This window comes from Epargyreus clarus, unplaced genomic scaffold (genome assembly GCF_041222505.1).
Source record: "Epargyreus clarus isolate Ecla_fem2 unplaced genomic scaffold, WU_Ecla_fem_2.2 ptg000001l, whole genome shotgun sequence".
Lineage (NCBI taxonomy): Eukaryota > Metazoa > Arthropoda > Insecta > Lepidoptera > Hesperiidae > Epargyreus > Epargyreus clarus.
In genome coordinates this window covers 3,804,907-3,831,506 of record NW_027332209.1, presented here as the reverse complement: position 1 = coordinate 3,831,506, position 26,600 = coordinate 3,804,907, and the positions used below count along the sequence as shown (strand labels likewise).

Here is a 26,600-nt window from a genome sequence, read left to right as displayed (position 1 = left end):
GATATGGCTCGTTTTGTCTGCCCAATATACTCAGTTTCGCCGTGACCACGATCCATGCAACTGGGTCGAAATATCGGCAATAAAAAACGCATATCGTGAGTACCCGTTACATAATAAAATGTCTCAATTCCGCGATAATTTTAGTCTAAAATCATATATTTACCCAATAAATGAAAATTTCAAACATTTTAGGGACGTTTTGGATCGGAGACGTTGCAACACTTTATTTAGGCACAAATTTCAATTCTCAATATTTTCCTGATAGAGGTGATCAATCTATGTATTTTACTCATCTAAGCATCAAGCAAGAAGACTATATACATTTGCAACTACATAAGCATGTATCTTTCAACCAGGTTCCGCATAGCAGCAGTGTACTCCAACCACGACAACAAGCTGGGCAAGAGCAGCAACAAGTTCTTCCTACAACGCGGCGGCTTCCAGAGCCCCTGTACTCCCGTCCTCGCTGAAGCCACGGCGCTTTCACCACATAGTATTCTACTGAATTGGACGGTAATATATTTTTTGTTGTTGCAATATTTGTTTTGTCTATTTCAGGGATATAATCTAGGCCATATGTAACAATGTTTTTTTTGTGAAGATACCCGTAAATTGATTTTTTTCTACTACTGAAATTTCTAGTAGTTTATTGCATTTACCAATAGGTGTACGGATAAGTTCTTTGTAGGGTACACCACCCTTTTTGTAGAAGAGTCTATGACTAGCAGTGAATCGTCCAGGACTGATGTGTCCCAGGAATCTATTTGTAATGTGCATATGTGGTTACCGTATGCCCATAGACATCTGTAACCAATTCTTTACAGAAGGCGATTTCTACCTGAAACCGATCTTTGATCGAAGCCGACTTCTGATGGTCTTATGATAGATGGTCCCATCATATATTTAAATATAAGTCATATACGTATTATGTATCCATTATAGCATACTTACTAACAAAATAATCATTATTGCTTAAATTTTGTAACAACTATTTAAAAAAAATCAATAATGATATGAATTACCCATAAGTACGTGTCGGTCTTTGTTCAGAAGTTAAAGTTTATAAACAGCAGAACGTGTTTTATCAAACACAGTACATGTAAAGTGATTGCCGGAGTCCCAATACGGATCCGCAAGACAAAGCCGTTCGCTTTATCTTTGCTTATTCGACCTGTCTTGCAGATCCACGGTGCACCCGCTGGGAACACACACAGGAATATTTTATTCCGTATTTTGTATTCTGTCTTGTGCAATTCATCTGAGATCAGTCACTTTTGAAATAACTATTATTATTTTTATTTGAAGTAACTACATTTTTTGGTTTTGAAACAGACATTGTTATTCGTCTTTAAACGAGACTAATTTAAATGTAAAGTGATATTACTAATGTATGATAATACACATAAGTTTGAAAAATTAGAGGTGCATGCCTAGAATCTGAACCTCGGACTCCTTAGTGATGTTATTGAAATGTCTAATTTAACCACGTTAAATTAGCCAGTTACTAAACTAGTTAATAAACAAGTTACTTTATCCATACTTATCCGCAATAGGTAGGCAATATACAAACACACACTCTACAACATAAATATCATTGTTAAAACATCCTTTATCATTGGTTATTCAAAACTCCTGTAGAACTCTTCACGGCTAGCACTCCTCCGGGAGTGAGACAAGAATATTTTATTCCGTACTGTCTATCAGGATACATCTTACATGGCTTTGAAACTTTGAACAAACAACCATTAATGTTTAACTTGTAACGGGTACTTCATGTACCTTAATACTTGCCTTACAAATACTGTATATTCGTTAAATACATATAATTTTGTTTGTAACGAAAGAAATTGAAAAAGGGGGCTTTGGTTTATTTTTCGCTATACTTTATATTATTTTTATACGGTGTGGTAAGTGAAATACACTTATAAGAGGTGTTCCAACTTAGGTCTCAGGGTTATTAACCCGTCTCTCATTGACCTTAGGTCTTTAAAACTAACTGGGGTTGATTACAAGTGTATGTGTAAGGGTAAAAACACATTACGGAGAAGTGTAAATCGAGATCGAATGAAAATTCAAATATTATCGTGTTCAAACATAGATATATCAACATTCAACATCACATAGTAGTTAGTAAACCACTAACCTTCTAAGTTAAGCGAATAATAATAACGTTTAAAATTCGAGTTGTAATATTGAACGGAAAGAATAACAAACTTTAGAGATAACACCAGACGAAAGTTGGTAACCGTGAAATTAATTTAAAAATCTAATGGTAAGTTAGCTAGCGTCTAATATTTCTACTAAACAAACTTTGGTATAACTAAAACCGAACTCAAATTACGTGCTTGAAATTCGTTACCTTCAAATTTGTTGAGATAGAGCGTGTTTTCAACGTCTATTATTGGAAACATTTCGATGTTGAGGATGTTGTTAAACATTCTCCATCTAGTTATCAGTCTAACGTTACAGCATACTTCGAAATTTCGGACAGGCTCCGAACACTTGGCAAGATTCTCTTCGTACCGGTTTAGGAATTAATAGGAGGTAACACGATCTTACGAACGTATCAGCCAACTATCCCGATCAGAATTCGGGCATTGGCCCTTTGCCATGCAATTTCTTGAATGGCTTAAGAAAAGTAATTTAGCGATCATAATTTTAAATTCTTCCCCAGATAATGAGGTTTGAAATTTTCTCGGAAATTGCCTCGAAAAATCTACACGGAAAGTCAAAGCTTCTTTGAGTTTAATAGCGTCCTAAAAGTTTTTGTTAAATGAACACCCAGTGTTTTATAGTAGGGATGTAGGTGTAGGCCTGTTTTCCTTTTTGTGGTGCCGCAAAAGTTGTAAAATTGCTTTTCGTAACTTACGTATTCATAACATCTAATGCTATACTGTGCTAGTATAAAAATGTATTGGAACCTTTTATCATGTTTATAAAGTAAATAAAAATACGATCGATTAATTTATTACGAGTAGAGCTGCTGAGGTGTCGATCTGCTAGTAAGCGAAGGGAAATATTATAGAAATTAATTGAAGACTGGATTACTTTCATATCAGATCTATTGATATTTTCAGGAGATCGCTATCACAACTTCACACAGCTCATAAGTTTTGTAGAAAAAAATCAAATTTCAATTTCCAACATCCAGTAGACACGGAAAAAATTAACTATGATATACTGACGGGATTTTTTACCCGACTACAGACGGTAATTTTTTCGAGCGTATGTATGTTTTATGTTCTGACGTGCTTCAGTTCAAACGGCTTGAATAATTTTAGCATATGATGTGTCGTTTGATTGGTTTAAATTTAACTTTAAGCTGTCAAGTTTGTTTTAATAATAATTATTCCTTCTATAAAATCAATGAAATTTTGAAAATATTTATATCCGAGGGTGGTAGAACTCTTTGCGGTTCGACTCCGGCGGCACCACCGCCACACCTATTTCTGCCTAATTACAGCAGTGTTAGGCGCTGCTGTGTTCCGTTTTGAAGGGTGTGGTAAGGGAGACATACTTTTCCGAGGCGTTCCAGCTTAGTCCTCAGGGGTAGCGGCGCATCTGTGGCCGACCTTAGGAAGGAATATCTAATTCTATCTGGGGTTGATTACACATGTCCATGGGCGGGAGTAGTCACTTACCATCGTGGACTGCATGCTCGTCTGCTACTCCTACGTTATAAAAACATGTTTTTGAACAGTGGTCAAGCGAAGGCGGTGTAGAAGCGGAAGGTTTCTACGTGTACTACCGCGCGGTGTCGTCAGCGGGAGCATACGAGAAGGTGACTGCGCGGGGCGCCTCTAGAAGTTTAGTGCTGGAGCACCTCACGCCAGACACCGCGTATGAAGTCAAACTGCAAGCTTACACGGCTCAAGCGCCTTCGGACTTCAGTAGTATACTCGTAAGTTGCTTTTTATTATAATATTTAGTGTTAAGCGATGCTACATTTTCAAGGGTTAGTGCTTTTTTATAATATAGATGCAGCAAACTAGCAAACGGAAACGCAGTAAGTTAAGATACTTCTCAAGGTCGGTTATAGATGCATAGACAATTAGACATACTTTTCCGAGACGTTCTTACTCTTACTAGTCCTAAGGAAATCAACACCTTGAACAGCCTTTGGAATTTGGATGACAGAGGTGTCAAAAGTTACTTTGCTCGTTTTTGAGCACTTTAAGAAATTTACATACATGAAGTATTCAACTTAGGCCTCGGAGTAGTAACGGCTACATTACAATGACCGACTATAAATGTGACTTCAAACCTATTCAGAGTTTATGACAGAAGTCCTGCGGTGGCAATGATGATTTACCTTTAAATAAACTGCATTCCTATGTCACTTCAATCGTATAAATTTACAAAGCAAACAAAATCACTAAACATATAAAGCGATCGTATATTTAGGTGCATTTGTGAGGCAAGCAATATATTTACAGAAGCTATCGTTATATCATGCGTAAAGTCAATACGAGCGAGAGTTTATTAGTCCACCGTAATATTTGGCAGGGTTTTGTATGCATTGGTAAGGAATATTAAATCAGTTTTGAATCAGAAATGTTATTTAAATATTTGGTTCACGTAATATTTACTCTTCGAAATGGATATAGAATCGAATTAAATGTTACAAGTATTAGTACTAGAGTATTAGTAGTCCAAAAAAGAGAGCTAAAAGAAAGACTAAGTTTATATTGTTTCCTATTGGTTTCAGTCTATGAAATAACATATTTTTTATTGTGTTATGTATTGTATAATACCTATCTATTTACTAAAACTTTATTGTACTTTAAAGAATGGTTGGTAGAAAAGGGAATATTAATTCTAGAAGCGTTCTCTAATATCTTCTTTAATATCGATCTTTTATTAATGCATCGAATCGTATCATCATTATTGTATTATTTGTATGTATTTAAAATACGGCGTATTATTTACAACAACAAAACACGCCAATCTAAGGCAACTTCTAAAATTACTTGTACTTTAATTAAAATTATTATTTTTCTGTTACAATTATTTTAAATCGTATTGTAAATGTAGGTAGCGAAAACCCATCGTCCAACGAGTGCGGGCAACTCGAGCGCGAGCGTGCCGGGCAGCACCACGAGCGCGCCTGAAGACGTGAAGTCTGGTCGCGGCGGCAGCGCCATGGTGGCCGCCGGGGGCGCCGCGGCGGCTGCCGCTGTGTTACTCGCACTTGCTGTCACTCTGCCGCTGTGCAGGCGGGCAAGACGACCTGCTGCGGACAGTGAGTACCTACCTCCATCCCACATTTGTGTGTAAACAACTGGGTATTTACCGTGATTATTCGTCGGGACTCCGCGCGGTGTATGGTTTTATTCACGAATCAAATGATTATTTATTTTTTTGTGTCCGGATTCAGACACGAATTATTCGATTAATTAATTCAATCAGTATTAAATAATGACCATACTGTACCAAACAAAGATATTGGAGTAAAGTTTAGTAGTAAATTTAAAAAAGTGAAGACCCACCGTCTAATGAGTGCGGGCAACTCAAGCGCGAGCGTGCCGGGCAGCACCACGAGTGCGCCTGAAGACGTGAAGTCTGGTCGCGGCGGCAGCGCCATGGTGGCAGCCGTTGGCTCTGCGGCGGCCGCGGCTGTACTGCTCGCACTCGCTGTGACGCTGCCGCTAAGCAGGCGGGCAAGGCGACCCGCTGCGGACAGTAAGTATTCTTAAATAGCAATGGAAACACGGAAGTAGAAATTCAAGAAGAAATAAGAAAAAAATGCCACAGTGTGTAGATAATTTATTCGAGTGTATTGGGTACTTGGTACGAGTATTCGTTGGGATTGCGATCAGCGTTTGTTTTTATTCGCAAATCAAAGGATTATTATATCTGTGGTCGAATTCAGGCAAGAACTATTCCGTAAATTCATTGCAATCAATATCAAATGGATCCAATTAGCATATTTTATCATACAAATATATAGAAGTTAAAGTTAGTAGTAAGTTTATAAAGAGGAGACCCACGGTCTAACAAGTGCGGGCAACTCAGGCGTGAGCGTGCCGGGTACCACTACAAGTGCTCCTGAAGATGTGAAGTCCGGCCGCGGCGAGATCTCCAAGATGGCAGTAAACATTCAGTATCTCTTGCCTTACTGTGACTAAAGCCGACTAATTAGGGCGTATTCGATACTCGCCTTGCTATATTGTATAAATATATGGAAGTAGAGAGCAGTAGAATCAATGAAGAGGAGACCCATAGTAACATGGTCGCTGGTTGGAATCAGAACTCAGAAAGATGAAGATGTTAAATATCTTGGATGGACGAATGGAAATGTAATGAGAATTATTATTACTCTGTGAGGAGTACTTTGTTATTAAAAATGTACTCCTCGCAGACTTGTTTTACTGAAAAGGTAACAACTATAATTTACGCACGTGAATTAATAACATCTGTGCTGAGTATTCGATTCGAAATTTCATAAGCCCTAATCACACATCACTATGTCATAACATAACAAACACGAAAAAGTCCTATCTAGGCCAAAGCCACATTTATCAGCATACGGCCAGTATCAAAGAAACACATTACCGGTACGTCAAGAACAGCGTTGCACTTCTTTGATTCAAAGCGCGACCACTACGTAATTATCTTTGTGGCGTATTCTCATTGCGAATGTTCACATTTATCCCTCAGTGATTCCTGGGGGCCTACTACCATCTCTTAAAGCAATATTATTTTAATCCTACATTGAAATTTCGTACCACGACCTCGTTAAAGTAAGATTGTTTTTTATAATATTACAATAAACAGTTTTGTATGCTGTCGGTCAAAATCATTACCGGTACGTCAAGAACATCGTTGCACTTCTTTGATTCAAAGCGCGACCACTACGTAATTATCTTTGTGGCGTATTCTCATTGCGAATGTTTAGATTTATCCCTGAGAGATTCCTAGGTATTTAAATTGGTTGCTACTCATCTTTATTTAATAGAAGTAGTTAATTGTTAACCTGTGTTTGTTTATTACTACAAAGCTAATTTATTAAAGTCAAATAGGATAGGAATTAAACTTACGGTCGATCATATACGTTCTTCCAAAGTTCGAATACTTAATCAGTAATATCATAACAACATCGTTATGTGACAGATACAACAATAACATACGAAAAAATATTTTTGTAATCTGATAGGATCGCAAAGACATATTATAATATTAATATAGCAAACGAGCATGCAGTCCATCTGATGCTAAATACCTTCGCCACCTATGGACATGTGTAATCAACCTCAGATTCTTGTCCTATCTGAAATCGGCCACAGATGCGTTGCTAATCTTGAGGACTAAGTTGGAACGACTCTTGTAAATTGGTATCTCTTACTTCAAAGCTGAACGCAGCATCGCTTAACACGGTTATTAGGCAAATACCAAAGTGTGGCAGTGGTACCTACTTCCGATGTTCAAACACTGTAAATACATTGTATAAAACATAAATAATATACATGCAGTTTCGTTCGGACCATGGATAGTTGTCACCTTTAAAACTTATTTCCCAAACTGTCGTACACGGCACCGACCAAGCAACTTTATCAAGAGATAGCTTCCCAGTTAGGTGGTTGCTTCGGGAAGGTGGGAACTTGTAAAGTTTGAACTTCCGCGTTAGTGCCAAAAACCACAAGCGCAGTCTAGTTACCAACTAGTTTAGTGTGAGCTGCCATAATTGTTTTCTATCAGGTATTTAGACCAAATAGATTTATCATTGGTGTCGATAAAACGTGTGCCAATGTGTAGCCAAGTTCTACATCCATGGGGTATTTAGTAACGCTAACGTGTGAAATAATATACCTAGTTCATCCAAATTAAACATTGCGAATTCTAAGTAACGAAAACGATCATGATGTAGGATTTTGTACGAATATACAGCTTTCAATCGATCATTGCTTTTACATTTTCTTTTGAATTAAGTAGAATTCTACGTGGTTCAACTTCAAAGGGATCATAGTCAAACTTTCTATCTTACGACATAAATGTTAGGAATGGTCGTGTTCTACTTTAAACGATATCGCTGGATGAATTCGTATAATAAAAAAGGCCACAATTTGAAACATCAGTCATGTCGGCTTTCTTTGCAGAGGGTAATCACGAACGGAGCCCAGTATAGGACCATAAATCCAAAATCCATATGAGCAGTATGAAGTATGCACCACAATATTTGTTGCTCATTTTCAGATTCAAAACGGCTAAGTCAAACCCGAAAAGCAAATCCCAACACAAATTCTAAAATGCATTCGAACGTATCATAAAATGCATGAAATATGAGCTGGAAATAACTGCCATGTTACCGCTATTCCATACAATTCTGCAGTTAAATTATTTAACAGTCGATACAGAATGTTTATGACTCGCACTGGGAACAATTGAATGAATGTTTGAACGAAGGAGAGGCAAGCAATCGAAGGGATAAACAAAAGTGGGTTATGTGAACGGATTTGCAATTCCAATGTGCGTTCCTGTTAAAGGCATGTGCTGAGTACCGACTTGTATTAACTTTGAACCGATATTGGATAATATGGTACTATATTAGAATTATTTTGCTTTGTACTAACTTTAACATTTTTTTAATTGATCCTTGAACGACCATACCGTGATCGTTGTTTCATTTTTCGACAATCAAATTTACTTTTGGCATATTTTTTCAAAAAGTAATATAAGGCGCGTGATAGCCTTCTTTTTGGTATTTTGGTGACTACCGTCGTAGACACTGAATTTTTGAAGTTGCCAATTGAAGTTATTTTTAAGTTAGTTAAGTTAGTAAGTTAAGTTCATATATTTACACAGATATTTGACGTTTGACTTTATCAAAAACATCAGGTTCATATATTTATTAAGATTATTTGGAAAGAACAAACACTATTACCAATTCTTTTATATTACAGTCAGCACCAAGCGTATATCTCATCTTATATAACGCGTAAACAATGAGAAATAAACTACGCGGGCATTTATATCTCGGTCGTAAAGCTAACCAAAATAGATGCCATAAAGTGTCAACTGTAGAAGTAATGAGGTCACGATCCTTATTTAGGCTAAGAAGACGCGACTGCATATAAATCTTGATACTGTATTTAAACCAATTCCGAGTTTTAAGCGGAATGAGAGTTGGAACTCACTCGTATAGTACATTTTGATCGTGTTAGGGATTTATACTTAATGGTAGTTATTAGGTATGTTTGCTTAATGTGCTGTTGATGAAATAAATATTTTTAAAAAATAATTATAATTAGTAGGAGAATAAACTTTACTGATACATTTTGATTCTGTACAGTGTCTAAGTTATTTAAATTTCCATTACGATAATGAAAAATTTAATAGCTAAGACTAACGTTTTAATCTCATAGCTAAGGAAGGAAGGCTTAAGGAAGTCAGTTAAAATACAAAAAGTGCTCTCCTTCAGAGCCGGGGATTCATTGTCAACTCTTTTTCTGTAGCAAATATCTGAAGACGATAGTAACTACTTTCATTAGGGAGCCTACCGTAAAGATTAGGTTTATTTATAAAACATAAAAAAAACCATTTGGGTTTTGCGATACATATCAGTTTATGTAACCACACTTATTTTTAGCGTGAAGTATTTCTTGAGTTTTGGTAAAAGGGTGCGGATGACGTCTTAGTTTCAGGAGTGGGAACGCCATCGGTGGATCGCATACTAGTTTGCTTGTCTTACAAAAATAGATGAAGGTAGTATAACCTTTTGTGGTTCGACTCCGGCGGCACCACCGCCACACCTATTTCTGCCTCATAACAGCAGTGTTAAGCGCTGCTGTGTTCTGGTTTGAAGGGTGAGCTACAAGTGTCCATGGGCGGCAGTAGTCACTTCCCATCAGGTGGACAGGTGGACTGCATGTTACTCCTATATTTAAAAAAACAAAAGTGCTTGTACTGAGAGCTAAGCCAAGTTGTTTACCTAGATCTTTGCCGGATCTCCCAATTTCGGTTCTTATCCTTTATGATTTAGTATGCAGTCTCAAACAAGATTACTTTTCTTATTTAGTACTCAAGGAGACTTAGACGCGGTTCTTGAATTTGTATTTAAATCAAGTTTAAGCTCGCCAAAAGTTTTGAGCTACTTACAGTAAACTCGTATTTGGGACTGTCGTGTAAAGATATTTAACTCGCAACGTTTTGTACGAAGTAGGATATGCATTTTATTTATTTAACTGCGGAGGGTAGGTAGTGTACGAGCTTGTGTATGTGTGCATATAAGTATGTATGTATGTTATATCTTTTGTCATGCTCTAGAACCCAAACGGCTTGACATATTTTAACATATAAGGTGTCGTTGAATGAGCCTAAATTGTGGGAGAGACATAGGACTTACATTTCCTACTTCCTTTTAGTGAATCATTTTAATAAGTTAGGTTTTATTGTTTTTGTAATGATTACTAGTTAAGTACATCACTACAATTTAATTCATATATTTTATTCAGGTATATTAAGGAGTAGGAAGGTAGGTGAAATCAGAAATATAGTGAAACCACTTATGTCATTAAAGGTAGTGAAAGAACTCTTTCTGGATTGACTATGATGGCATTCTCGTCATGCAATATTTCTGCCATAAAGTGCTATTGTACTTTGGTTAGGAGGATGAGGCAAGGGCATATTTGAATTCCATTTATTTCGAGGACAGCAATTTCTTTGCGGTGGATCTTAAGACTCCAAGCTTTCGGTTCGGTTACAGATGTGTATGAGTCGCAGCGATCTAACAGGAATTTTCATGAAAAATGCACTATTTAATATGAAAGGCATCTGCGATGAGATTTAACCATAGCGCTGGTAGCACAGTCAAAGGATAGAAGCTAGAATTCTTTAAAAAAACGTAGAAATTTATTTACTCTAAATGTGTTCAGAAAATATTTAATACAGTGTCGACTCTAGTAGAAATGGGTCACGATGCTTCTTTAACTCCAGTAGGAATAGACGAGACGGGGATAAATCTTGATTACGCATTTAAAGTTGCTTCAAGTTTATTTAGATGCTGAGTTTCATTTCATTCCTTTATCATTGAAAAGTATGTAAATCATGCGATTTACATACTTTTCGATAAGTAGAATTGAATTTATAAATATTTATGTTATAAATAATGAAAGATCTATCTACCTGTTGTGCGAAAGGGTCCGAGTTTGATCCTTGATCAGACAGACTTATGTCCATTACGAATAAACAATTTTACTCAATAAATTATTGCCTACCAATGTTCGTTCATTTTTTCTAAATAATAATTGTGAAATTTAGTACTTTTGGTAGGCACAAATTAAATAAATCAAACAATAATTAGATGACTTTTCTCCTAAGGATGTTAGTGTACTCTTAAGTATTTAACCTATTTACTTATAAGTATTTGTAATTATCTTCAAATGGAAAATAATATATCTTAGAAATAAACATCTAAACTTATTCAAGTTTATATCAAGCTTATATTTATACCTACATACCTACGTATTTCTATATGCTTTGAAATATCGTGAGACCTATACTATATTTGCCATGTCGCATTACATAAGACTTATGTGATACAGTAAGTAAATAATATTCGTAGGCGTCGCTTTACATAAGATCAAGTCGATTTAATTACTGAAAGTACGTGTGCTGCGTTAGGAGTCTAATTAGATATCTAGTCTATATTCAATACACACAAAGTGACAAGCACAGCGTGACACCGCTTGAGAAAATAATGAGGTCACGATTCTCAGTGTTAGGGATGAACACTTTCGAAAATATCGATATTTCTTATCGAAGTAGACAATGCCCCGAAAATATCGATGTTTATAACGAATTAGAAAATGACCGAAAATATCGATGTAGATAATGTAATTTCTCGTGTTATTATGTGTGTACAGGACATTTTGTCGTCGATAAAGTTAAAATAATATAAATTTTGAAGACTTTTTCGCTGAGCTAGTCCTGTTACCACGTAAAAATTAAAAGATTTTGGCAATTGATACTTAAATGTTTTTTTGATACATACTAATTACTCTGTATGAATATCGATATTTGGTTTTATACGATCGAAAATTCGATATATTTCTCGTTGCATCCCTATTTAGTATTTAGCGGGCGGTTGGATACGAATAGTCTTGATTTATATTAACGCTATGAAAAGTGTTTATTAAGTGTTTCCAAGTGAAGTGTTTTCACAGAGCGTGTTAATGCTGGACTCGGTGAAATAATTTGTTTTGTCTTTAAAATCAACGCCTCTTAATGTAAATGTTTTGTAATTACAATTATTTTTTATATAAAGAGTCAAAAATACACTTCGTAAGTTTCTTGTAGATAAATGCTATTATACAATTGACGAATTTTTGAATGATAAAAATACTGATAAATGATTAATTAATATACATAATGACTTTAAATGAGTTGGTCCGTTAATGTTTAATGTTAATATTAATAATAGTTATAATTTTCTGTAATAATATTAATCTAAATATATAAAACTCATGGGTGACTGACTGATATAGTGATCTATCAACGCACAGCCCAAACCACTGGATGGATCGGGCTGAAATTTGGCATGCAGGTAGATGTTATGACGTAGGTATCCGCTAAGAAAGGATTTTGATCAATTGTACCCCCAAGAGGATAAAAAAGGGGATGAAAATATTACTTCGTAACGCGAGCGAAGCTGCGGGCAAAAGCTCGTATAATATAAAATAATAATATTGTATGCCCATGAGGCCGGAATATGACGGATAACTACCCAATGCACACCTATGTTTTTAAACCTATGTTCCACAATAAAGTTATTTAATTTGATTTGATTTGAAAGAAACACTTCTGAGATTTTATTAGTTACACTTCTGTGATCGACTTTGTCTTAAGATTTTGTAAGGTACATCTGTATGGTTCGAGCGTGGAAGTAAAAAATATTAGGTGTATTTATCAATGGGATATTATAACGTCAATATCTTCACCATATTCACTTCTTAGAAGACCATTGTTGCACACATGTGGGATTACTTTTTTAAAAGTTATGTTTTGCGTTTATTTGCGCGTGACGTAGGTAGATGAAAAAAATCGTAAAAAGAAATACAATATAATAATACCTACTCTTGTTCATATTAATTATATGATACTAATAATTAGAAATTAAACGAACTTACCTAAGTGAAGTTCCATTTCAATTGTACGAACTGCATAGTCTCGAAATGATAATGTTGACTTGTAGTATACCGCATCCGCCAGCCTTGTGTCACGAGTATTCAGAGCTAAAAACCTCGAATTTAAATCATTTAAAACAATATACAACATACTCATAACGCCCCCTACCGATAAATGTCATTTAGTTCAGAGATCCCGAAAAACAAACAAGATGCATGTTCTTTGGCTTGATTATTTTACAACATGGGTACATGATGATTAAGGGTATTACTTATTGTAAATAAGTATGGGTGGGTGGGTTATAGTATCATTTCGAGACTATGCAGTTCGTACAATTGAAATGGAACTTCACTTAGGTAAGTTCGTTTAATTTCTAATTGTACTTCACTGCATAGTCTCTTCAATGATAATGTTGACTTGTAGATGTTTAGAGATTTGTAAAATAACAAGCAAATAAACAAATCAAAACAAGTTTTATTCTAACATTTAAATTCAAATTATTACAAGTTTCTAACTAAACCTAGATCAGTCTAAATATTTGTACTTAAACATTAATGAAGACATTTATTAATTATTACAAGTTTCTAACTAAACCTAGATCAGTCTAAATATTTGTGCTTAAACATTAATGAAGACATTTATTAATCACATGAACTTAAGATAACAGAAAAATCCTCAGAAGACATAACATCTCTGTTATAAAATTGAGCAAACACTCTAGAAGAACTGCTCCATCCGGCTGTTCTTCTAATGGTGTCTATGCTGACCCCCATACGCTTAGCTGCCGACGTAGCAGCATGTCGCGTACTGTGCGCTGAGAATATTGATATGTCAATACCACTTTTTTCCAAAGTTGCCTTAATCCAGCGACTAAGCGTCTGTGAGGTCACAGCATTATAAGGTTTCTTAAAAGCAATAAACAAATTATCACATTTTCTAATCTTACTAGTCTTGTCTATGTAGCTTAACAAAGCATTTGCCGGACAAATATTGGGATTACTATTAAAAAATGGCAATAATAAGCTAGGTTGTATGCTACCTACACGTGATGTCTTAATATGATCAGGTATTTTAATGTATATCTTCTCTGAAGTTCTTTGTATATAAGATAATTTAATGAACGACAAGGTTTGAACTCTGTGAGCAGTTATAATGGCCAAAAGTGTAATCAATTTCTTAGAGAGATCTTCTAAGGAAAGTGTACCATTTTCTCCTTTATTCGCTAAAAAACTTAATACAGTGGATGTATCCCAGGTAACATCATACTTGGGATGTGGTGGGCGAAGCCTAAACATACCTCTTAAAAAACGAGTCACTCTATCATCATTACTTATCTTAGGACCTAAAACAATGGCTAACGCTGACCTGCAACAGTTAATAGAGCTGTAAACAGCACCATTCTCATATAATTTAGTCAAGAATGATAAGATCTGTGGAACTGATGCTTCTAAATAATTTATATGTAAATTAACACAATATTCAAACCAATGTTTCAGATATGAGTTGTACTGCTTCAAAGTGTTTTCAGACAGAGATGCCAACATGATGTTCATTGTAGCGTCCGACATTCCTCGGCGAGAAAACGCTTCCCGGACAAGCGCGCGGCAACCAGGGTAAGGCGTTGACAGAAAAGGGGACTGCTGGAATAAGATTTTACTAAATTTACATGAGGACCAAAACGCAACACTTCTGAAGTAACAAGTTTCATAAATACAGGGTACCAAGGCTGCGTTGGCCAGTCTGGTACTACCAAGATTCCCCCCGACTGTTCAGAGATAATTTTTTGCAACACCCTTGCTATTAAAACAAATGGAGGAAAAGCATAAAAATAATATGGTTTCCATGAAAAAGTAAATGCATCTATCTTAGCAGCATCTGGGTCGGATTTCCAAGAAACATACAAGTCACATTTCTTATTTGCATGACTGGCAAATAAATCTATTTGAGGAACCCCAAAAGAACAAACTATTGCATTAAAATATTCATTTCCCAATTCACATTCAATGTCAGCGTGTAATTTTCTAGACTCTCTGTCAGCAATAACATTTAGAGAAGACTTAATGTATGAAGCAAAAACAAACAATTTCCTGCTCTCACAATATTTCCATATGTGTTTTGATAATAAATTTAAATGTGGGTATTGTACACCGCCCATGCGGTTAATATATGAAATGGCTGTAGTGTTGTCAATACGTAATAAAATTTCACAATTTTGAAGATTATTGGTGAACGCCTTTAATGCAAGAAATGCTGCATTTAACTCCAAATAATTGATATTTTGTTGTCTATCAATCTCGTTCCACAACCCTGCAGCCTTTTCATTACCACATGACGCGCCCCAGCCAGTTAGAGATGAGTCTGAAAATATTTCGAGTGCATAATTACCACATCTTATATTATTAACTGATGTCTCAATATGTGACAGCCACCAACTAAAATCATCCCTTAGTTTGTCCACCAGAGGCATATTCGCCTCATAATTATTATCAAATCTATTCAAATATAAATACTTTTGTCTTTCTAATTCTTTAGTATATAAAAAACCATAATCAATAGCCGGGCATGCTGAGATTAGCAGACCAGTTAAATGTGCAAGTTCTCTAATTTTACAATATCTTAAGTCATTAAATTCTTGTATTGTATTTTTAATCTTTAACCTCTTATCTTGTGGCAATGCTATAGAAAAATTTTTCGAGTCAATCAAAAACCCCAGAAACTTAACAGTTGTCTTTGGTATCAATGAACTCTTTTTATAATTAATTATAAATCCTAAACTTGTTAACAACTTTATGGTCTCTTGCACATTGTTATGACATTCTAAATAAGATCTGCCACAAAGCCAAATATCGTCTAAATATATAACGGAGACAAAACCTCTTGATCTTAAGTCTTGAATTACAGGTTTTAGAAGTTTGGTAAAAACATATGGGCCGGTGTTCAAGCCAAAAGGTAGCACTTTAAATTCATAATATTTTCCTTTAAAAACAAAACGTAAAAACTTTCTAAAGTCATTATGAATTGGTACTAAAAAATATGCATCCATTAAGTCAATAGTACTCATATAACAATTTGGTGACAATAATTTAATTAGAGTGCGAGTGTCTTCTAGTTTAAAATGTTCAGTATATGCAAATTCATTAAGACTTTTAAGATTCAATATGAACCTACAACCACCATCAGGTTTTTGAACTGTAAAAATCTTTGACAAATATTGTCCCTCTGATGGCTCACACTGAACTACGGCACCAATAATGAGAAGCTTCTTTAAACACTTATTTATGTTACAAACCTCACTTTCTGAGAATGACTCATTCCTTGGTACTATAATTTGCTTAGGTGTCCGTAAAAAGGGAATTTTATAGCCGTCAATCCAGCTTAAAATTCTAGGGTTGGATGTTAATCGTACCCACTGATCTTTAAAATAAAATAACCGACCACAGTAAGGATGACTAACCTGAGTCAATTGCGGTTGGGGATTGACCTCAGAGGTGCCTTGGATTGAGCCCGAGCCTTCTGTGATATTGGTACCTGAGCACGAGGATTCTTGTAAGTCTGGAAATACTTCTGTGGCCCGCCCTTACCTCTGACTCCTGGATGGATTTATCACCGGGCCCTTGAAGTTTAAAGACCTTCGTTGTGTCTGTTGTTGAGGTTTCTTCGCCTTGCTTATACTTATTTCTAGCCCAGACTTCTTTATAGCTTTTGCAGCTTTTAATTTTTCAGAAAAGCTTTCACCGAAAAGCCATTCATCGATCTTTGTTTCTTTTACTGCGTCTTTAGTTGTTTGATCCAAACTTTGCAAAATAAAGTTCCTTCTTGTCATGGATTCCTGGTATTGGTGATCACATAACAAGCGTCCAGCATCGTTGATCAGATTAATTGCTTGCAAATTCTCCTTGTTCTTAATAACTTCTCCAAATACTTTAGCAAGAGCTGCAAGGGCGCACCCAACTTGGTCTTGCTTATTGGCTATGGCCTTGTCCCTCTTAACTACAATATCTGTGACTGCCGCTTGAGCTTCCAAATTAAGCCTTGGGGCAGCTGTCCTACAATTTTGTGGAGGTAGATATTTCTTCTTTATTGCAGCCCTCGTTTCTCTTGCCAAACCATTCCTTATAACATCAGTCCATCTAGATGCCAACTCCTTGTGAATGGACGGCCCAAACTTACATTCCTCGGGAGCGTCACCCAAAATATTAATTATATCTTGATCCAAGGTCTCCTCTGTAATTATAATTACTTCTGTATAATTGGTTTAGGTGATATACATAATCAATCCATCTTTAGTATACTACTCAATAGTAGTGTCTTGTTATATGGGTAAATACCCAATACAGAGGGGATAAAAAGAAAAAACCCTATTTAATTATCAATAATGGATTCTTGATATCCCGTAGAAATGACCGCATCTACTTAATAGTAGCGTTTTATCTTATAGGTAAATACCCTATTAGGTATGGTGAAGAACCATTGAGGGGCTAAATAGCTCCATTGTCAATATTATTTACTGACTGACCATAATAACTAATCAAGATCGCCTAAATAGGTGACAAGCTTAGCTACATGAAAAACATCGTGCTTTATTTCTTGCTAAATAACTAAACAAAATAAGAACGCAAAACAAACAAAAAATACCCTGAAAAAACGAATACATAAGCGTAAAATTACCTTCTTGTTCTTCCTTATCGTCCTTATTATTTGAGATTGACATTTCTTCATTGGATGATAAATGTATTACATCCTCAATTGGTGTCGGCGAACGCAATGGCCGCCTGTTACGCATCTTCAAAATCTTTTTTTCATATTTTCTTATTTTCCGGTCAAATTCTTCTTTACTAATATCACTCCTACGTCTCTTAGACATTATTAATCTAGATATTTCCGATTATTTGATAATATATTATCAGTAAATTACTTATTTTTTAATTTATCAATTAAACGTAAACCACACAGGCTGCACGAAAAACGATAATGACATTTATCGGTAGGGGGCGTTATGAGTATGTTGTATATTGTTTTAAATGATTTAAATTCGAGGTTTTTAGCTCTGAATACTCGTGACACAAGGCTGGCGGATGCGGTATACTACAAGTCAACATTATCATTGAAGAGACTATGCAGTGAAGTACAATATACATTTGTTCCCAGAGGAGAAAGCGCCGGGTGAGAGTGGTGCGGGGAATGGCTACATCCCTGCGAAGGTGCCCATCACCATTACTGGCAACCCTATGCACGCTGAAGTGAGTATAAAAACTGTGGTATGACAGATTTGTTGAAGAATCCAAACTTGTCTTCAAGGGTAGCGTTTTCTGGATACAGAGGTGTTTCTATCCAGAAGGCATCTGTGGCTTATTTTAAGTAGGATTCTAATCTTTTCTGAGGTTGATTACACTATCGTTGATTACATTACTATGTCTATTTTACGTATAGGGCCACAGTAGCCACTTACCATCATATGGACGGCTTGCCCGTTGCCTACTCCAGCAATATAAAAAGTTACAGATCCCTAAACTTGATATAAAAAGTCAAACAGAAGAAAATATGTTTCCATTTTCTGATATCATGCAAATAGTGTCATTTTAGTTTTTGTACAGACTATTCACTTTACGAAATTGCTCATGTAACAATCATAGTACGAGCAGATTACTCTTATTAATCCCGTGAACTATGGCGACCGGACTCAAGGGATTTGGCGGAGCGAATCGTAAATTCTATTAACTGGAGCTCTAAGATCACAGGCTATGGAATATTCTCGCCTTCTATGCAACCTCATGATTACCCATTTGTTGTTACATTACACGATTTGAAGAGTATATTTATTTTTTCAGATAAGTACTAGTTTAACAGCTGACTGTATATTAATTGTATATTTAATGAAACAACATTTTATATTTCCTTAAATAATGAAAAAAGATTGATGTTGATTGCGTTACATATAAATCGTAGCATAGGATGGGTTTCGGGCCATTCGAGGCATAGGTTGCAATTTGCATGCTGTGTATGAGAATTGCGAACGCAACCGGAGTCCTCTACTCGTAAGTGCGGTGTCCGTGACTGGCTATGTCGAAGATGAACAATTTACGTTTCGAAATTAAATATGTAAAAATATAAATGTATTGTATTTGTATTTGCAAAATTAAATTTCCTAACGGTTGACTGTTCCGTTCGTCTGTCCGTTCGTCGTTTTGTACTGGTCTGGAGACAACAGGGCCAACATTTATACTTTACTTTATATTTAAAGATCAAATTCTGTACCACATACGTATAATAATGTTAAATGTACTATACTCTCAGAGTAACGGAATATGCGGGCGAAATTGTTTATTACAAAGGTATAGTTCGCGCCAAACTGCCAGTCCGCTTTGAAGTTGTCGCGACAGGTAGTCATACAATTTACTATGGCGACTGCGACTGCGATCATTTCTGTATTCAGAGCGAACTAGCAGTTATTCGCTGTCTAAAAGTTATACGCAGTATAAAATAATGTCAATTTTACTATCCCCTTAGGGCGGCGACGCGGGCGTGGAGATGTCGTTCCTGCACAACAACAACTGCGGCGGCGCCGGCGACGACGACGCGCCGCCGCGCAAGCCCGCGCCCGCGCGCCAGTACGTGTGAACACGCCGGTCACACCCCGTGTATGTGGCGAACTATATTATGATCTATAACACCCTATTGTGTATACTGAGGACAATTTAAGTGACTCGGTTTTGTCATTCTACTACATCCGGTGAAGCAGCACCTGCTGCAACCTGCAACAACCTGCAACTTTACATGTCCTTCTAATAGCTTTGGTAAAGGAAGATATAGAGGGGAGCATCTGAATTTTGAAGAAAAGAGTGTCCAATACATAGTCTTGGAAGAACTTTCTGTTAGGAAAAAAATCTTTTCTTCCCTGTCTAGGGATGGGAGTATATTAACTGCAACATAACGTTTTCAACGTATAATATGAAGACAAAAAATATCAATATTTGCTAGTGATTGAGTTTCGTGATTTCATCGTCGTTAACGACGAAGATGCCACTAAAATATTTACGACCTTTTTTTGTACACTACTAAGGCCGTTTTTATTTACAATTGAATGCCTTTTGACATTACTATTAAATCAAACTCAAGAATGTATCAAAGGACTGGACTTCATGTTTGCCACACTGTCCCACATACGGTAATGTACAAAATCTATGTACATTACCGTACGATGTGTGACAGTGTTGCCACATCTTATATCCTACCACTCATATATGGTAGTTTCAACGCATATGTGATAACGACTACATCGCCATATTTAAGTGCACGGACTGACAGTACAAAATTTTATTTATTAAAATAGGGTTCCGTTTTGAAAATAAGTGCATAGTTTTTAGTGCGTAGAAGGTTTTTAAAGGTGGTAGAACCCTTTGTGGTTCGACTCCGGCGGCAACACCGCCACACCTATTTCTGCCTAATAACAGCAGTGTTAGGCGCTGCTGTGTTCCGGTTTGAAGGGTGTGGTAAGGGAGACAGACTTTTCCGAGGCGTTCCAGCTTAGTCCTGAGGGGTAGCGGCGCATCTGTGGCCGACCTCAGGTAGGAATATCTTATCCTATCTGGGGTTGATTACAGATGTCCATGGGCGGCAGTAGCCACTTACCATCAGGTGGACTGCATGCTCGTCTGCTACTCATATATTATAAAAAAAAAAAAAAAAAAAAAAGTTTAATGTTTGATTAAACGATAATAAAACGATTGGGTACGAGACTTAAGTTAGAGATTACTTTTGCATTTAATTTTATCTCAAATGACTTTCTAAGTATCGTTTATATCTACAGACATTGAACGTGTCAGACACGGGTCGTGGCAGACACATATAAAATTTCCCTATACAATATGTATTTATATTTATCGTAACAGGAATTGTTTACAATAATATTGTATATAAAAATATTATTTTGTCTGCCACGGCCCGTGTTTGCCACGTCCAATGTCTGTAGACATAAACGAAGCTTTAACCTTATTGTAAATATTTAAATCGAAATTGTTTTATTTTAATCAATGTAGTTGTTATGTTAATTTTTTGTCTTAAGTTCTGTAAGATAACTTGAAAGACAAAATAGAACTTGGTATTTATTTAGATAACGCTTATTACTTGATGTTATGATCTGAACTTAGTTATAGGGTGTAAACTTAATTAATACTTTAATTTAAGAAATAAAATATTTTATCAACATAATTATATCGTTAGATATGTCTTTAAAGAATTACGACCTGGTTTTGGTAGAAATAGCGGTTATTTATACTAAAAAGTCTTAAGTAATAATAATTATTGTTGATGCTCCCTTTGTAGGAAACGGTACATAATAATACATAATCAGGTTTTAAAAAAATACAATCGGGACGATTAGCAAAGCATTGTCTCTATCATTTTTGCCTGTGTGGTATTTTGTTACACTTTTTATTAATTTGTCAGTCAGAAAAAACCTTTGAGTAAAATACATTATTGAAAAATTGGGAGATTGACGCTTTTTACATCGCTATAAGACATTTAAAAGTTATTATGATAGGACATATGTAACGATTTAAATCGATGTCAACACAACATATATAAAAATAATACAATTATTAATATGCATATTGAACAAAATATAATTTACTATAAACAAAATAATTTATGCTCAGAATAAGAATATTTAAGGATACTAAATAGTTTAGCGTATAAGATACTGTACTATAATTTATTAATGAAAAGACTGGCAACATTAACGTTGTAATTTCAAAGTTTGAACAAGAATTGGGCAATGTACTTAAAAAAATCTGTAATTATTAACCTAATTTAACTTTAATATTAAGTCGTTTTTACAATTAAGAAAACATAATTTGGCTTATTATTTTATGTTTTAATACGAAAATATAGGAATGTAACTTTTCTGAGGTTGTGAAGAACTCACGCATTTATAGAATACTTTTTAATTTTAAACTTGTTCATAATAAACGGTATTGTATATGTTACGATAACGAATAACACTGGTAATTTGTACCCTTAGTATGAGTTTTTACGTTTACAAAATTGTCTGTTTTTGTATTTATTTACGTATTTGCCCATACATTTCCAATCAGCGCCCCTAGCGGACTCTATCGGAACTGATTGGTAATATATGGAAAATACGTAAACTAATACAAAAAACAGTCATTTTTGTGGAAACTTAAAAACTCATACTAAGGGTACAGAATCATCATCACGAATAAGAATTATTGATTTTAATAGTGCGACTGTAAAACTAAAGTCTCACAGGCCCACTGCTAGTACTGTAAATCTCCTAGATAAGAAGGTTTATGACCATAGCTCACCACTTAGTTTGGTATATATTACTGCTTTTATTGCAGAGTCGGTCAATTATATCAATAGTGTTTAAAATATACCTTATGACTATGTTTACTTATTTCAAAGGTATATTTAGCCTGCACACATTTATCCAGTGTGGTATGGTATGTCCGAAACCTTCTTATCATGAGAAATTTTGTAAATCTGTAGTGTGACTAGAGACTAAAATCTAGTATAGATCTAGTATCGATTTGCATTGTTCATATACGTATACGTCTTGTATATAATTTGTACGAAGGTACCTAATTTCCATAGGTACCTAGAATCTTTCTAGTAATAATAGAAGAGGAATGAAATGTGTGTGAAGTTCATCTGATGTAAAATTTTAATGTTTATAACCCATGAATATATAACACTATTATATAGTTACTATCTTCGAAGTATTACCGGGAATAAAATATTGGTGTATTCCTGTATAACTGAAGTGTGAAAACAATTTGTATGTAAAGTGCACTTCGTAATTGAAAGCAAGCATTGTGATGTTGGCGTAAACTGCGATAAAAATGAGAATACTTTTAAATGTTAATTGGTTTGCTTGTAACAAGTAATTTAAATTCTGATGCAATAAAATACAATTTAATTAAAATATGTTGTTTTATTATTATCGTAACATTGTGTTATAATTCTATTCGGTTAATGTTTGATAAATAAAAGTTAAGTAACGTAAGTTAATTAAATTGAACAGTGAGTAGTGCTTAAATAATTAATTTATCTATCTAATTTAGAGGCTTTCAGCATTTCATAGTGTTAGCGGTTTTGCTATTTTACGAAACATTAGGGCTCTGAATTCTACAATTTTCTTAAGGAGAAAACTGTTGGTAATGTGTAAAATTAATTAACCAATGGATGATTGTTAAGAACAAACCGTAGTACCTACTATCTTAATCACTTTTATAGCGATTGGATATTTTATTGAACATTAAAATATTGTGAACCGCTTTAAATATTTTTAGGCCCTCATCGATAGATTACCCAAAGAGTTTTTTCCACTATTTAACCACTTGCCCAGGTCAATATATTTTTCTAAAAACACCAGCACGTATTTTTTCTAAAACAAAACGTATTTTTCGTGTTACTTTTAGTAAAAAACTGCTGAAAAATTCTCGCTGCGTTGCGTAACAAACGGCGCGGCGCGACCGTCCGGAGTCGCTGGACGCGGCGCTTTATTCGCAGATTAGCTTTTACGAGCTACGCTAATATGCTTGTAGAATACTAAGTTTTATTTATATTCTTTACTCTATTGTAGAGTATTCTAGTTTTTGATTTGTGGCGAGGACATACATAAACTTAGTCAAGCGCTCATATTTTTTTTTTTTTTTTTTAGGCAGCGGCAAAATTTCAGAGAAATTGGAGGACCATTTCTTTCAAGGAATTTTTACTTATTTCAGTGACTGCCTGTTAGAGAAAATTGTACTAAAGTGTAGTTTGTAATATCGGGTTATTTAACCAAAATTAGCTAAAAAAGCTTTAAATTCACTCTTAAATGTTCTTAAGGCTGGTTGATAACAATCTTTAACAAATTGCGTTGTTATTCTACATTAGCCAATGTAGAAAATGGTTTGTTTATGAAGTGCTATCTAGGTTGAGTTACAGACATCTTTAGACTGAAAAGGTAATTAATAAACGTGTACATACATAAATATGGTTATTCACAAACTAAGAAATAGCATTTATTTTTCTGCGCGACGTTTTAAAAATTAAGCCTGCGACAACACCTTTATATCATGAGTGTTTATTCGTAAAACGACATAAACGATTATAAGCAGCTATTATAAAAAAGCCAGCATAAACAGGATTAATTCTTATTTTTTATATTTACCGTAATAATGTTATTTGCTGAATTTAAGTAATATTTATGAGTGTTTGTTTACATATTTCAATGTAAAAAACTTACAGTATACAAAAGTCACCATTTTCGCATAAATTTTTTCCGAATACCTACCTAAATGTTAAAATTTTATTTTTATAATGTGCTTTCAAATCTGGCATTAAGTTTATCGTATAATCGCAACGAATTACTAAACTACACGTAAAACTGTTTCTATTTACAAAACAGTTTTTTCACAGTCGAAATACCGCATTCAAATATCCGCAGCTTACTAAACAAACAAGCAAATAAAAACCTATTTACTCCTGTACGCACGCCCTTATTTGCTTTGACGAAAATAGAAAATAGTTTTTTTCTGAAGCGTTGCTAACACTCGGCTTTTTACTAGTAACAAACTTTTATCTCCTATTTAGTTCTTTTAGGGGATGATTTTTCAGAAAACCTTTCCATTTTCCAGAATGTTCGTCTAAGTCGTATAAGAAACTAGTAGATATAGTGTTATAAGTGATTCATGTACTTGCTTGTGACTCACTCCAACAGAAAAAGTAGATGCTTTCTAGCCCTCAATTGTAAGGATATTCAGCAGTGGGACATTAAAAGAATGTTAAGTTAGCCCAATCACATCTTTTAATTACAAAGGACTCTTATAAAGCATTTTTTGTTTTGGTTTTGAAAGGCGTTGTATCCAATACGGGTTGACCGAGGAAATACCACCGTTAGACCTATATCTAGTGCTTGTGTTGCAATGAAGGGGTGTGGATGCCGTTTCACTTAAATAATATGAGGCCTTAGGTCTTAGGAGTAAAAACCGATCTGTAGACAGTTTCAGGCAGCATTCCTTGTTTATATGGTTATGGATGACCATATGCCGCAGTGACCTGGTGAACTACATGCTATTTTAATAAATGTTTAAATAATTTCCACATATTAGGTAACCGATTACGGTATTTTTAACCCAAGCCACTAAGGCTTATTGGTATTTGCTGCATAAATTCACAAGCTATCCCGAGCTTACTGTAAGCCTTCTTGATCACGGAGAGTAGTTCGCTAATTGGCGCATCGATTATGTCCATTGGCGGATTTACTCGATAGTTGAATGAACCGCAATATGAGAATTGCGAAAGGCGATTGTTAATAGTTTGTATCTATTGTTGAATAGTAGTTGTAGGGTTTAGCTGTTGATAAAATATATCGTATTTATGCCACTTAAGCGTAAGCAATGTATTTTAAAGGGAATTAAAATTATAATGATTATAAATATTAAGTTTAATTTTAAATACAACAAACATAGTTTTATTCACGCTAGTACACATAGTAATTACACAATTACACATGCCTAATATACATCCTATGGATATTTTTGTTTGGGCTTATAAATTACTTAATGCTATTATATTTATTTGATGAAAGTGGCTTGAAACTATATCAACTATTGAATAATGCAGCATTATGTTTGATAATGTATTTTTTTAATTAAGTAAAGGTAGAGTCAGACAAAGGTAGAGTAAGAAAAATATTTGATACATATTTTTTATGAACGTTTTCCACAATTATACTTACGATTATCCTAGAATAGCATTCCTGTATCGTACCCATGAAAAGTAAGTAGACAAAAACATAAACATAAAAAAAAATCTATATTTAATTTAATAATAATAGAACCCGAAAGTTTATGTACCGTTTAATATTACCGTATCATCGTAATAAACATTTATTTTCAATACAAACAGCTATTGTGAAGGAAAGTGTGAAACAGCGTATCTTTGGCTAATGAACGAGAGTGTGGTGACGTCACCACACGATCGCTCTGCGCGGCAAGTCCATTATTTACTGCGAGCCGCTACTGATTGCCGCCCAACTGCCTAATTACTTCTCGGCTAGCTCCTATTATGTTTGGTCGTGTGAAAGCGATACAAAAGGACTTAATTGACATGCGATGTAACGTCTAATGGCTTTAGGTTCGAAATATACGAGTATATTTGCGAAATTACTGACGTAGAACGTGTGATTCTGTTATTATATTATTAACCTAATTATTTAACGGTATGCGTAAATAATGGTGCCCGAAAAGCGTAAGAAAATAGTTCTGTTTACTATAATTTTTAAATAGGGCAATGTTTGGTGTTGTATTGCAAAAATGAATTGTGGTGTAAAAAAATGTATTATGAATATATTTTTATATGTCATAAATTTTTATAGGTTTTAGCAATAGGTAGTATGGTTTAAGTAAAGCTGTGCTGTCATTATCTATATAATTTAAATAAATACGGTTTAATAAGTACCTACCTACTTA

The 26,600-nt window shown here is 34.9% G+C and overlaps 2 protein-coding genes across 2 annotated transcripts in view; one reads left to right on the top strand and one right to left on the bottom strand.

Annotated features, from left to right (window-relative positions):
- boi (brother of ihog) overlaps window positions 1–20,481 on the top strand; it is an 86,365-nt gene extending 65,884 nt beyond the window's left edge. The window contains exons 12-16 of the mRNA XM_073074162.1: window positions 357–513; window positions 3,701–3,901; window positions 5,035–5,242; window positions 18,271–18,362; window positions 19,630–20,481. Coding sequence (XP_072930263.1) covers window positions 357–513; window positions 3,701–3,901; window positions 5,035–5,242; window positions 18,271–18,362; window positions 19,630–19,740 — 769 coding nt within the window. The 3' untranslated portion in view covers window positions 19,741–20,481. The remainder of the gene's footprint in view (window positions 1–356; window positions 514–3,700; window positions 3,902–5,034; window positions 5,243–18,270; window positions 18,363–19,629) is intronic.
- On the bottom strand, window positions 16,700–18,070 carry LOC140757722 (uncharacterized). The gene is made up of 2 exons (XM_073093606.1): window positions 17,791–18,070; window positions 16,700–17,346 (listed from the first exon to the last, which is right to left on the bottom strand). The coding sequence occupies exons 1-2, from the start codon at window positions 17,984–17,986 to the stop codon at window positions 16,700–16,702; spliced, it is 843 nt and encodes a 280-aa protein (XP_072949707.1). The 5' UTR covers window positions 17,987–18,070.
- Window positions 20,482–26,600: the final 6,119 nt, after the last annotated feature.